The 14513-nt window shown below is 43.9% G+C and overlaps 1 protein-coding gene across 3 annotated transcripts in view; it reads left to right on the forward strand.

Moving 5' to 3' along the window:
• The window catches only part of LOC106574123 (solute carrier organic anion transporter family member 2A1), a 68714-nt gene that overhangs the window by 24933 nt on the left and 29268 nt on the right, over positions 1-14513 (forward strand). For all 3 annotated transcript variants that reach the window (XR_001321477.2, XR_001321478.2, XM_045697471.1), the window contains exons 2-5: positions 5513-5650; positions 6931-7093; positions 10557-10769; positions 12703-12801. Coding sequence is in view for 1 of the 3 variants with exons in the window: in XM_045697471.1 (XP_045553427.1) it covers positions 5513-5650; positions 6931-7093; positions 10557-10769; positions 12703-12801 (613 nt within the window). In the remaining 2 variants the exon portion in view is untranslated. The remainder of the gene's footprint in view (positions 1-5512; positions 5651-6930; positions 7094-10556; positions 10770-12702; positions 12802-14513) is intronic.

Here is a 14513-nt window from a genome sequence, read left to right on the forward strand (position 1 = left end):
TTTGTATTATGCTAATTCGATTTTCACAGTGGTGCAGACAGAGACCTTAGGGGGTTAATTTTTGAAGAAATGAATTTGCTCAAAACTCATCAACTATTGAGTCACCTTCTCACCACATTTTATGCAGTGCAGTGCTAGCTAGCTGTAGCTTATACTTTCAGTACTAGATTCATTATCTGATTCTTTGATTGGGTGGACAACATGTCAGTTCATGCTGAAAAAGCTCTGATAGGTTGGAGGATGTCCTCCGGAAGTCATCATAATTACTGTGTAAGTCTATGGAAGGGGGTGAGAACCATGAGCCTCCTAGGTTTTGTATTGAAGTCAATGTACCCAGAGGAGGACGGAAGCTAGCTGTCCTCCGGCTACACCATGGTGCTACCCTACAGAGTGCTGTTGAGGCTCCTGTAGACCTTCATTGCAAAACTGTGTGTTTTAATCAGTTATTTGGTGACATGAATATATTTAGTATAGTTTTATCTAAAAAGTGTAACTTTTTTTAAATTATGTTTCACTATTATATATATTTTTGGAAATTCACTGAGTAAAATAGTCCTCTTCTGAGGAGCCTCGCTGGACGAGACAGCTGACACACTCAGATCACATGGCACTAGACAGCTGACACACTCAGATCACATGGGACGAGACAGCTGACACACTCAGATCACATGGGACCAGACAGCTGACACACTCAGATCACATGACACTAGACAGCTGACACACTCAGATCACATGACACTAGACAGCTGACACACTCAGATCACATGGGACCAGACAGCTGACACACTCAGATCACATGACACTAGACAGCTGACACACTCAGATCACATGACACCAGACAGCTGACACACCCAGATCACATGGCACTAGACAGCTGACACACCCAGATCCCATGGCACTAGACAGCTGACACACCCAGATCACATGACACTAGACAGCTGATACACTCAGATCACATGACACTAGACAGCTGACACACTCAGATCACATGGCACTAGACAGCTGACACACCCAGATCACATGACACTAGACAGCTGACACACTCAGATCACATGGCACTAGACAGCTGACACACCCAGATCACATGACACTAGACAGCTGACACACCCAGATCACATGGGACTAGACAGCTGACACACTCAGATCACATGGCACTAGACAGCTGACACACTCAGATCACATGACACTAGACAGCTGACACACCCAGATCACATGGGACTAGACAGCTGACACACTCAGATCACATGGCACTAGACAGCTGACACACCCAGATCACATGACACTAGACAGCTGACACACCCAGATCACATGGGACTAGACAGCTGACACACTCAGATCACATGGCACTAGACAGCTGACACACTCAGATCACATGGCACTAGACAGCTGACACACCCAGATCACATGACACTAGACAGCTGACACACCCAGATCACATGGGACTAGACAGCTGACACACTCAGATCACATGACACTAGACAGGGCTTCATTTCTCTCCAATCTGAGATGTGTTGTTAAGGTTGTGTGCTCCGGCTACTATAACACGGTAAAAAAAATTATGACTAAGTCGCTTTGGATAAAAACATCTGCTAAATGGCATATTTCTATTTATTAAGGTATCCCATCCATAGCTTGTTTTCCAACCGCTTTAGCAGAAGCTGGACAACTCAGGTTAGAGGGAGGAGAGGGAGAGAGAGAGGGAGGGAGAGAGAGAGGGAGAGAGAGAGGGAGGGAGAGAGGGAGGGAGAGAGAGAGAGAGAGAGGGAGAGAGAGAGGGAGGGAGAGAGAGAGAGAGAGAGAGAGAGAGGGAGGGAGAGAGAGAGAGAGGGAGGGAGAGAGAGAGAGAGAGAGAGGGAGAGAGAGAGGGAGGGAGAGAGAGAGAGAGAGAGAGAGAGAGAGAGAGAGAGAGAGAGAGGGAGGGAGAGAGAGAGGGTGTGTGTGTGTTCTGTTACTATCCTGAGGCTACAGACGTAATGTAGACTGAAGCCACAGAGATGCAGTCAGGATATTTGTGTCGTTAATGTGTTTTCATCTATTAATTATGTTATATTCAGGGAGCGTCACGTATTCTAGTGTATACACACGTATTCTAGGGTATAAACACGTATTCTAGGGTATACACACGTATTCTAGGGTATACACATGAATTCTAGGGTATACACATGTATTCTAGGGTATAAACACGTATTCTAGGGTATAAACACGTATTCTAGGGTATACACACGTATTCTAGGGTATACACACGTATTCTAGGATATAAACACGTATTCTAGGGTATACACACGTATTCTAGGGTATACACACGTATTCTAGGGTATAAACACGTATTCTAGGGTATACACATGTATTCTAGGGTATACACATGTATTCTAGGGTATAAACACGTATTCTAGGGTATACACACGTATTCTAGGGTATACACATGTATTATAGGCTATACACACGTATTCTAGGGTATAAACACGTATTCTAGGGTATACACACGTATTCTAGGGTATAAACACGTATTCTAGGGTATACACATGTATTCTAGGGTATAAACACGTATTCTAGGGTATAAACAGGTATTCTAAGGTATACACAGGTATTCTAAGGTATACACACGTATTCTAGGGTATACACACGTATTCTAGGGTATACACACGTATTCTAGGGTATACACACGTATTTTAGGGTATACACACGTATTCTAGGGTATACACACGTATTCTAGGGTATACACACGTATTTTAGGGTATACACATGTATTCTAGGGTATACACACGTATTCTAGGGTATAAACAGGTATTCTAGGGTATACACACGTATTCTAGGGTATACACACGTATTCTAGGGTATACACACGTATTCTAGGGTATAAACAGGTATTCTAGGGTATACACACGTATTTTAGGGTATACACACGTATTCTAGGGTATACACACGTACTCTAGGGTATACACACGTATTTTAGGGTATACACATGTATTCTAGGGTATACACACGTATTCTAGGGTATAAACAGGTATTCTAGGGTATACACACGTATTCTAGGGTATACACACGTATTCTAGGGTATACACACGTATTCTAGGGTATAAACAGGTATTCTAGGGTATACACACGTATTTTAGGGTATACACACGTATTCTAGGGTATACACACGTATTCTAGGGTATACACACGTATTTTAGGGTATACACATGTATTCTAGGGTATACACATGTATTCTAGGGTATAAACACGTATTCTAGGGTATACACACGTATTCTAGGGTATACACATGTATTTTAGGGTATACACATGTATTCTAGGGGACACAGTCATAGCCTTGGGAATATGTTTTGAGTTGGGGTTGCTAGTAACGCACTCTATGCATCTACACTCAGTATCGAAAACGTTAGGAACACCTGAATATTCAACAGCTTCAATTCAATCAGGACATGGACTCTACAAGGTGTCGAAAGCCGTTCCACAGGGATGCTGGTCCATTTTGACTCCAATGCTTCCCCACAGTTGTGTCAAGTTGGCTGGATGTCCTTTGGGTGGTGGACCACCATTCTTGATTCACACGGAAAACTGTTGAGTGTGAAAAACCCAGCAACGTTGCAGTTCTTGAACCACAAACCGGTGCGCCTGGCACCTACTACCATACCCCGTTCAAAGGCAATTCAATATTTTGTCTTGCCCATTCACCCTCTGAATGGCACACATACACAAGCCATGTCTCAATTGTCTCAAGGCTTAAAAATCCTTCTTTAACCCATCTCCTCCCCTTCATCTACACTGATTGAAGTGGATTTAACAGGTGACATCAATAAGGGATCATAGCTTTCACCTGGATTCACCTGATCAGTCTATGGTCATGGAAAGAGCAGGTGTTCCTAATGTTTTGTCCACAGTGCATAATAACATTTGCGTAGCATACAGTTGAGCAGATTAGTTTTTAGGATTTCCAGACATGGGGATTTTCTTTAGAAAAACAATTGGCCTTTTATTTTATCCTGTTCATAATCATTTGTTTTATCATTTTTATTATTGTGTATTCTTTGTTATTATTGTAGGCCTATTTATTAATCGAAACCAGCTCTTTAAATTAACAAAACGTGTTTTTGTTTCATTCTGTTGAGACATTTTCGCTGGCTAAATTAAGTTTGATCGAGGGGTGGTATAGGTATATTGAATTTCTCCTTTACTACTATAGCCCATAGAAACACATGGAATAACACATTCATAAATAGCAAAAAAAAGACAATCCAAAAATAAATCATAAGGAATAAGGTTCTGTCCTTTATCTAGGAGAAATAAGAAAGCTATTTCACCCATTATTTTTATTGGCACAAAACTACCTCCATACTTCCATTCATTTGTACAGGTTACCTCGGACAGGTTACCTCGGACAGGTTACCTCGGACAGGTTACCTCGGACAGGTTACCTCGGACGAATCCCGTGGCACTTTTTGTAGAGAAAAACGGAGGAAACCATTGTGTTCGTGAGAGTCTCCCCTTTCCATAGTGTGGTCATCACAGTTTTGAGAAGATCGATTTTCCGGATGTTTCCTGGTCTGACAGATGCGGAAGGCCGACCTAGGCGGAGGCGGTGGATTGATCCCATGTAAAAAACAGATATCTCTAGTTAAAATGTTACTTAAATTGACGTATGGGTGCGTTAATAGATTTAAGGATCAATAGAAAATGATATGATAAACGTATTTAGTTTAAAATATATTTAAGTATCAAAAGTAAATGTAATTGCTAAAATATACTTAAGTATCAAAAGTAAAAGTATAAATAATTCCAGGTGGCAAATATGTGCGTGAATTGGACCATTTTTCCTGCTAAGCATTCAAAATGTAACAAGTACTTTGGGTTGTCAGGGAAAATGTATGGAGAAAAAAAGGACATTTGTTTTCTTTATGATTATAGTGAAGTAAAAGTTACAGATACCCTAAAAAACGACTTAAGTAATACTTTAAAGTATTTTTACTGTAAGTGAAAAAAATGTATCCACAGCTACTTATATTTTTTAGAATCTATTGATCCTCTGTGGTTAAATTACTCTCTCTAGTGTAACATATAGAAGTATTGTATTTATATTGTATTTTGGAAATTGTTATTTATTTAATTTAGGTTCAATTATTTGAATATATCAGGGGGTGCTGCAGCTATTATAAGTAGTCTTGTGACTTCATATTACTAATGAGCTTTGGGGGAAAGAAATGACTGGCATGACAATTATTTCTCATCCTGCTATTTCTTGGATGCCCAGTCTCCACCCGCGTCTCACGCGTTGTGTCCTTTCTGTGTTTTGTCCCGTACATTTCTAAGATTGGACTCTCTGTCTGACTGTCTCTGTCTGTCTGTCTGTCTGTCTGTCTGTCTGTCTGTCTGTCTGTCTGTCTGTCTGTCTGTCTGTCTGTCTGTCTGTCTGTCTGTCTGTCTGTCTGTCTGTCTGTCTGTCTGTCTGTCTGTCTGTCTGTCTGTCTGTCTGTCTGTCTGTCTGTCTGTCTGTCTCTGTCTCTCTCTCTTCTAGTTGTTTGTGCTGTGTCATGGCCTGCTGCAGCTCACCCAGCTCCTGTACAGCTCCTACTTTAAGAGCACCATCACCACCATCGAGAGACGCTTCGGCCTCAGTAGCTTCTCATCCGGCACCGTCTCCTCTCTGCACGAGGTAGGACACAGATCTCACTACAGGGCTCTCTCTGTCTCCATCTGGTCTCCAGGTGGGGACCACAGTACTGCTGTGTCCTGATTACAGGGCCCTCTCTCTGTGTCTCCAGGTGGGGACCACAGTACTGCTGTGTCCTGATTACAGGGCCCTCTCTCTCTGTGTCTAGGTGGGGACCACAGTACTGCTGTATCCTGATTACAGGGCCCTCTCTCTGTGTCTCCAGGTGGGGACCACAGTACTGCTGTGTCCTGATTACAGGGCCCTCTCTCTCTGTGTCTAGGTGGGGACCACAGTACTGCTGTATCCTGATTACAGGGCCCTCTCTCTCTGTGTCCAGGTGGGGACCACAGTACTACTGTATCCTGATTACAGGGCCCTCTCTCTCTGTCTGTCTCCAGGTGGGGACCACAGTACTGCTGTGTCCTGATTACAGGGCCCTCTCTCTGTGTCTCCAGGTGGGGACCACAGTACTGCTGTGTCCTGATTACAGGGCCCTCTCTCTGTGTCTCCAGGTGGGGACCACAGTACTGCTGTGTCCTGATTACAGGGCCCTCTCTCTCTGTGTCTAGGTGGGGACCACAGTACTGCTGTATCCTGATTACAGGGCCCTCTCTCTCTGTGTCCAGGTGGGGACCACAGTACTACTGTATCCTGATTACAGGGCCCTCTCTCTCTGTCTGTCTCCAGGTGGGGACCACAGTACTACTGTATCCTGATTACAGGGCCCTCTCTCTCTCTGTGTGTCTAGGTGGGGACCACAGTACTGCTGTATCCTGATTACAGGGCCCTCTCTCTCTGTGTCTAGGTGGGGACCACAGTACTGCTGTGTCCTGATTACAGGGCCCTCTCTCTCTGTGTCCAGGTGGGGACCACAGTACTACTGTATCCTGATTACAGGGCCCTCTCTCTCTGTCTGTCTCCAGGTGGGGACCACAGTACTACTGTATCCTGATTACAGGGCCCTCTCTCTCTCTGTGTGTCTAGGTGGGGACCACAGTACTGCTGTATCCTGATTACAGGGCCCTCTCTCTCTGTGTCTAGGTGGGGACCACAGTACTGCTGTGTCCTGATTACAGGGCCCTCTCTCTGTGTCTAGGTGGGGACCACAGTACTGCTGTGTCCTGATTACAGGGCCCTCTCTCTGTGTCTAGGTGGGGACCACAGTACTGCTGTGTCCTGATTACAGGGCCCTCTCTCTGTGTCTCCAGGTGGGGACCACAGTACTGCTGTATCCTGATTACAGGGCCCCCTCTCTCTCTCTGTCTCCATCTGGTCTCCAGGTGGGGAACACAGTCCTGATAGTGTTTGTGAGTTACCTGGGCAGCAGGGTCCATCGGCCTCGTCTCATTGGACTGGGTGGCTTGCTGATGTCCGTCAGCGCTCTGATCCTGGCCCTACCTCATTTCCTGTCCCAGCCCTATGAGTTCGACTCTGTCATACATGGTAAGATCTAGGGGTTCAATATATTTATATATATTTTAATATTTACAATACTCTGAAATACAAAGGACACACTTTTGAATAAAAATGCATAGATTACACATATTCATGGGCAGAGTTTCCAGGACACAGATGTAAACCTTCTTGTTGCTGAGAAGCAATACAAAAATGCTTCTTAGTCCACGACTAGGCTTTCGACTGTGTCCGGGAAACTGGCCTCATGAGTTTTAAAACCTAGTGTATGGCAAGCATCATCCGCAATCAGTCTCTCTAAAGCAGCAATCTCAGTCTGTTGGACCTGATTCAGCCTGTCATGGAGTAGAGTACTATTGTGTAAGAGTGGTTCAGTTTGGTAGAGTGGTGGTGTATTGGAGTAGTGTGGTGGAGTGATGTTTTGGAGTGGTGTAGTGGAGTGGTGTATTGGAGTGGTGTAGTGGAGTGGTGTAGTGGTGTAGTGGAGTGGTATAGTGGAGTGGTGTAGTGGAGTGGTGTATTGGAGTGGTGTAGTGGAGTGGTGTAGTGGAGTGGTATAGTGGAGTGCTGTATTGGAGTGGTGTAGTGGAGTGGTGTAGTGGAGTGATGTAGTGGAGTGGTATAGTGGAGTGGTGTAGTGGAGTGGTGTATTGGAGTGGTGTAGTGGAGTGGTGTAGTGGAGTGGTGTAGTGGAGTGGTGTATTGTAGTGGTGTATTGTAGTGGTGTATTGGAGTGGTGTATTGGAGTGGTGTAGTGTAGTGGTGTAGTGTAGTGGTATAGTGGAGTGGTGTAGTGGAGTGGTGTATTGGAGTGGTGTATTGGAGTGGTGTAGTGGAGTGGTGTATTGTAGTGGTATAGTGGAGTGGTGTATTGTAGTGGTATAGTGGAGTGGTGTAGTGTAGTGATATAGTGGAGTGGTGTATTGGAGTGGTATATTGTAGTGGTGTATTGGAGTGGTGTAGTGGAGTGGTGTATTGGAGTGGTGTATTGGAGTGGTATAGTGGAGTAGTGGAGTGGTGTATTGGAGTGGAATGGTGTATTGGAGTGGTGTATTGGAGTGGTGTAGTGGAGTGGTGTATTGGAGTGGTATAGTGGAGTAGTGGAGTGGAGTATTGGAGTGGTGTAGTGGAGTGGTATAGTGGAGTAGTGGAGTGGTGTATTGGAGTGGTGTAGTGGAGTGGTGTATTGTAGTGGTATAGTGGAGTGGTGTATTGGAGTGGTGTAGTGGAGTGGTATAGTGGAGTAGTGGAGTGGTGTATTGGAGTGGTATAGTGGAGTGGTGTAGTGGAGTGGTGTATTGTAGTGGTATAGTGGAGTGGTGTATTGGAGTGGTGTAGTGGAGTGGTATAGTGGAGTAGTGGAGTGGTGTATTGGAATGGTGTAGTGGAGTGGTATAGTGGAGTGGTGTAGTGGAGTGGTGTATTGGAGTGGTGTAGTGGAGTGATGTAGTGGAGTGGTGTATTGTAGTGATAAAGTGGAGTGGTGTAGTGGAATGGTGTAGTGGAGTGGTATAGTGGAGTGGTGTAGTGTGGAAGCGGTGTGGCATGGCGTTTTGGTGTGGTAGTGGTGTATTGGTGTGGTAGTGGTGTATTGGTGTGGTAGTGTGGTAGTGGTGTATTGGTGTGGTAGTGGTGTATTGGTGTGGTAGTGGTGTATTGGTGTGGTAGTGTGGTAGTGGTGTATTGGTGTGGTAGTGGTGTATTGGTGTGGTAGTGGTGTATTGGTGTATTGGTGTGGTAGTGGTGTATTGGTGTGGTAGTGGTGTATTGGTGTGGTAGTGTGGTAGTGGTGTGGTAGTGTGGAGGGGTGTAGTGGAGTGGTGTATTGGAGTGGTGTATTGGAATGGTATAGTGGAGTAGTGGAGTGGTGTATTGGAATGGTGTAGTGGAGTGGTATAGTGGAGTGGTGTAGTGGAGTGGTGTATTGGAGTGGTGTATTGGAGTGGTATAGTGGAGTGGTGTAGTGTGGAAGTGGTGTGGCGTGGCGTTTTGGTGTGGTAGTGTGGAAGAGTGTATTGGTGTGGTAGTGGTGTATTGGTGTGGTAGTGGTGTATTGGTGTAGTGGTGTGGTAGTGTGGAGGGGTGTATTGGTGTGGTAGTGTGGAGGGGTGTATTGGTGTGGTAGTGGTGTATTGGTGTGGTAGTGTGGTAGTGGTGTATTGGTGTGGTAGTGGTGTATTGGTGTAGTGGTGTGGTAGTGTGGAGGGGTGTAGTGGTGTGGTAGTGTGGAGGGGTGTATTGGTGTGGTAGTGGTGTATTGGTGTGGTAGTGTGGAGGGGTGTATTGGTGTGGTATTGGTGTGGTAGTGGTGTATTGGTGTGGTAGTGTGGTAGTGGTGTGGTAGTGTGGAGGGGTGTATTGGTGTGGTAGTGGTGTATTGGTGTATTGGTGTGGTAGTGTGGAGGGGTGTATTGGTGTGGTAGTGGTGTATTGGTGTGGTAGTGTGGAGGGGTGTATTGGTGTGGTATTGGTGTATTGGTGTGGTAGTGTGGAGGGGTATATTGGTGTGGAGGGGTGTGAAGTGTTGTGGATTGGTTTAATGGTGTGGATTGGTTTAATGCTGTGGTGGATTAGTTTAATGGTGTTGTGGATTGGTTTAGTGTAGTGGTGTGGTGGAGTGGTGTAGTGGTGTGGATTGGTGTAGTGGATTGGTTTAGTGGTGTGGATTGGTTTAGTGGTGTAGTGGATTGGTGTAGTGGAGTGCTGTAGTGGAGTGGATGTGTTTAGTGGTGTGGTTAGATTTGGATGGTTGGATTTAGAAATCATGAATTGTGAAAGCCTGCCTGTCCTGCAGGTGTTCTCTAGCTGAACCCATTCTACATAAATCAGCAGGAAAATGTTAATCTCTGAGCACTTCAGGAAAGCCAAGAAGATTAAGGCTGTCTCTCAGGCAGTTGATTTAATTCAGAGCTCTGTTCATCCTCTTCCCTCCTCCTCTGTCTGCCCTGTAGACAAACACACACACACACAACATGCATACACACACACACACACACACACACACACACACACACACACACACACACACACACACACACACACACACACACACACACACACACACACACACACACACACACACACACACACTACCCTGGCTGGATGCTGCTTGTCATGGGGTACCACTGAAGGGTCACATCATCCAACTCCAAGAACAGCTGTGTATAGTTCACAGGCCTGTAATTAACTATGTCTGTCTCTGTGTGTCTCTCTGTCTCTCTCTGTCTCTCTGTCCCGCTCTGTCTCTGTCTCTTTCTCTCTGTCCCTGTCTCACTGTCTCACTGTCTCTCTGTCTGTCTGTCTGTCTGTCTGTCTGTCTGTCTGTCTGTCTGTCTGTCTGTCTGTCTGTCTGTCTGTCTGTCTGTCTGTCTGTCTGTCTGTCTGTCTGTCTGTCTGTCTGTCTGTCTGTCTGTCTGTCTGTCTGTCTGTCTGTCTGTCTGTCTGTGTACTTGTGTCTGTGTGCTGTCTGTCTGTGAATGTGTTTTTTCTCCAGATCGCCAGGACCTGTGTTCCCTCCAGGGCACCTCCAACACCACAGAGGCCTGTGGGAAGACAGAGATCAAGCGTATAGCAGACACCAACAACTTGTGGATGCTGATGGCTATAGCTCAGCTGCTGTTCGGGGTGGGGTCTGTTCCCATACAACCCTTTGGTATCTCGTATGTGGATGACTTCGCCGGACGAGGCAACTCCCCCCTCTACATAGGTAAGAGGCCTGTAGCTGACTGAAACTAGCTTCTCTACATAGGTAAGAGGCCTGTAGTTTACTGAAACTAGCTTCTCTACATAGGTAAGAGGTCTGTAGCTGACTGAAACTAGCTTCTCTACATAGGTAAGAGGCCTGTAGCTGACTGAAACTAGCTTCTCTACATAGGTAAGAGGCCTGTAGCTTACTGAAACTATTCTCTCTACATAGGTAAGATGCTTGTAGTTTACTGAAACTAGTCTCTCTACATACAGGGGGTATCAGTAGTATTCACCCCCTTGGATTTGTTCACATTCTGTTGCGTTACAAAGTGTTAATGAAATAGATTAGAGATTTGTTTTGTCATTGATCTGACTGGCCTAGTTAAAGTTTAATTTAAAAATAAATTAAAAATATACACAAAAATACAAAATACATCAGTGAAAATGTACATACAACATCTGTAAGGTTCCTCAGTCAAGTATTGAATTTCAAGCACAAATTCAACTACAAAAACCAGGGAGCTTTTCAAAAGCCTCATAAAGAAGGGCATTGATTGGTAGATGGGTTTTGATAACAAATCAGACATTGAATATCTCTTTAAGCGTGGTCGGGGTTAATAATTATACTGTGGATGATGTATTAAACCACCCAGACACATCAAAGATACAGTCAAACCTTCTGAACTGAGCTGCAGGACAGGAAGGAAACTGCTCAGGGATTTCACCATGAGGCCATTGGTGATTTTAAAACGGCTACAGAATTCAATGGCTGTGATAGAAGAAAACTGAGGATGGATCAACAACATTGTAGTTACTCCATAATAATGACCTAATGACAGAGTGAAACAAAAACAACTCAAGTTATACTGCAAGAAAACATGGCAAAGGAATAAACGTTTTGGCCTAAATGCAAAGCCTTACGTTTGGGGAAAATCCACCAACACATCACTGAATAACTGCCTCCTTTTTTTCAAGCATGGTGGTGGCTGTATCATGTTATGGGTATGCCTGACATTGGCAAAGACTGGGGAGTTTTTTTCAGGATAAAAAGACACTGAATGGAACTAAGCACAGGCAAAATCCAAGAGGAAAACCTGGTTCAGTCTGCTTTCCACCAGACACTGGGAGACAAATTAATCTTTCAGCAAGGCCAAATCTACAATGGAGTTGCTTACCAAGAAGACAATGAATGTTCCTGAGAGTGACCAAGTTACAGTCAAATCTGCTTAAAATCTATTGCAAGACTTGAAAATTGCTGTGTATCCGTGACTCCCAACATCTTGACAGAGCTTGAATCATTATGAAAAGAGTTATGGGAAATTATTGCACATTCCAGGTGTGTAAAGCTCTTATAGACGTACCCAATGAGACTCACAGCTGTAATCGCTACAAGGTGTTTCTAACATGTATTGACTAGGGGGGGTAAATACTTCTACATATATTACTGTTACATTTTTCACTCATTTTTAAGAAATGTAAAAAAAATTATAATAATACTTTGAAAGAGTATTTTGTGTAGATCGTTGACCAAAAAAATTACACTTAAATCCATTTTAATACCACTTTGTAACACAATAAAATGTGAAGAATAGTTATGATACCCACTGTAGTTAAGAGGCTTGTAGCCTATGGAAACACAAGCCTTGAGACATGACCCTATACTATTTTTACTGAGTTGTCTACGGCGATCTCCCGGGGTGGACTAAAGCACCTTAGCTTAACACAGGCAGGTTGTAATCGCTTCTCTCATAGATATAAAAAGTTAAGTTTGCCGGAGTTATTTAGCAAAAAAAAACAAGAGGATTCATTTAGTTAATAACAGACAGTTGAACACGATCCAGCTGGTCTCTTCTTTGAGGTTTTTAGTGCTGCAGCTAAGACAGGCTCAACACAAACTGTAGTATTACAGTAGGACGTGGCGGTAAGAACCTGACTGTCTTTTTTCTCCTCAGCCATCCTGTTTGCTGTGTCTGTGTTTGGACCTGCCTTTGGCTTCCTGCTGGGCTCCGTCATGCTGAGGATCTATGTGGACGTGGACAGAACCGGCTCAGGTTGGTACTGCGTTTGGGTTGTTACATGGTGGACAGAACCGGCTCAGGTTGGTACTAGGTTTGGGTTGTTGCATGGTGGACAGAACCGGCTCAGGTTGATACTGCGTTTGGTTGTTACATGGTGGACAGAACCGGCTCAGGTTGGTACTGCGTTTGGGTTGTTACATGGTGGACAGAACCAGTTCAGGTTGGTACTGCGTTTGGGTTGTTGCATGGTGGACAGAACCAGTTCAGGTTGGTACTGCGTTTGGGTCGTTAGATTAGTGGCAGAGGTTGGGTAGCTGGTTGGAGTGTAGGATTGCATTGCTTGGTAAGCAACTCCAGCGTATATTTGGCCTTGTGTTTTAGGTTATTGTCCTGCTGAAAGGTGAATTTATCTCCCAGTGTCTGGTAGAAAGCCGACTGAAGCAAGTTTTCCTCTAAAATGTTGCCCGTGCTTAGCACTATTCCATTTATTTTTATCCTAAAAAAAACTCCCTAGTCCTTTCCGATGACAAGCATACCCATAACATGATGCAGCAACCACCATGCTTGAAAATATGAAGTGGTACTCAGTGATGTTGGATTTGCCCCAAATATAAAGCGTTGTATTCAGGACAAAAAGTAAATTTCTTTAACACATTTTTTGCAGTATTACTTTAGTGCCTTGTTGCAAACAGGATGCATGTTTAGGAATATTTTTATTCTGTATCAGCATCCTTATTTTCATTCTGTAATTTGTGTTAGTATTGTGGAGTAACTACAATGTTGTTGAGCCATCCTCAGTTTTCTCCTATCACAGACATTAAACTCTGTAACTGTTTTAAAAGTCACCATTGGCCTCATGGTGAAATCCCTGAGTGGTTTCCTTCCTCTCCGGCAACTGAGTTAGGAAGGACGGCTGTATCTTTGTAGTGACTGGGTGTATTGATACACCATCCAAAGTGTAATTAATAATTTCACCATGCTCAAAGGGATATTCAGTGTCTGCTCACCCATCTACCAATAGGTGCCGTTCTTTGTGAGACATTGGAAAACCTCATTGGTCTTTATGGTTAAATCACTGCTCCACTGAGGGACCTTACAGATAATTGTATGTGTGGGGTACAGAGATGAGGAAGTCATTTAAAAATCATGTTAAACACTATTATTGAACAGAGTGAGTCCATGCAACTTATTATGTGACTTGTTAAGCACATTTTTACTCCTAAACTTATTTAGGCTTGACATAACAAAGTGGTTGAATTTGTAAAAATATCTAAAAACACAATTCCACTTTGACATTATTGGTTATTGTGTGTAGACCAGTGACACAATCTCAATCTCATCAATTTTGAATTCAGGCTGTAACAACAAATTGTGGGAAAAGTCAAGGGGTGTGAATGCAATGTATTATTGGCTCTATACAGTGATGTAACGATGTGCAAATAGTTAAAGTACAAAAGGGAAAATAAATCAACATAAATATGGGTTGTATTTACAGTGGTGTTTGTTCTTCACTGGTTGACCTTTTCTTGTGGCAACAGGTCACACATCTTGCTGCTGTGATGGCACCCTGTGGTATTTCACCCAGTAGATATGGGAGTTTATCAAAATTGGGTTTGTTTTCAAATTCTTTGTGGATCTGTGTAATCTGAGGGAAATATGTGTCTCTAATATGGTCATACATTTGGCAGGAGGTTAGGAAGTGCACCTCCGTTTCCACCTCATTTTGTGGGCAGTGTGCACATAGC

The sequence above is a fragment of the Salmo salar genome, chromosome ssa16 (assembly GCF_905237065.1).
Source record: "Salmo salar chromosome ssa16, Ssal_v3.1, whole genome shotgun sequence".
In the NCBI taxonomy this organism is placed as follows: domain Eukaryota; kingdom Metazoa; phylum Chordata; class Actinopteri; order Salmoniformes; family Salmonidae; genus Salmo; species Salmo salar.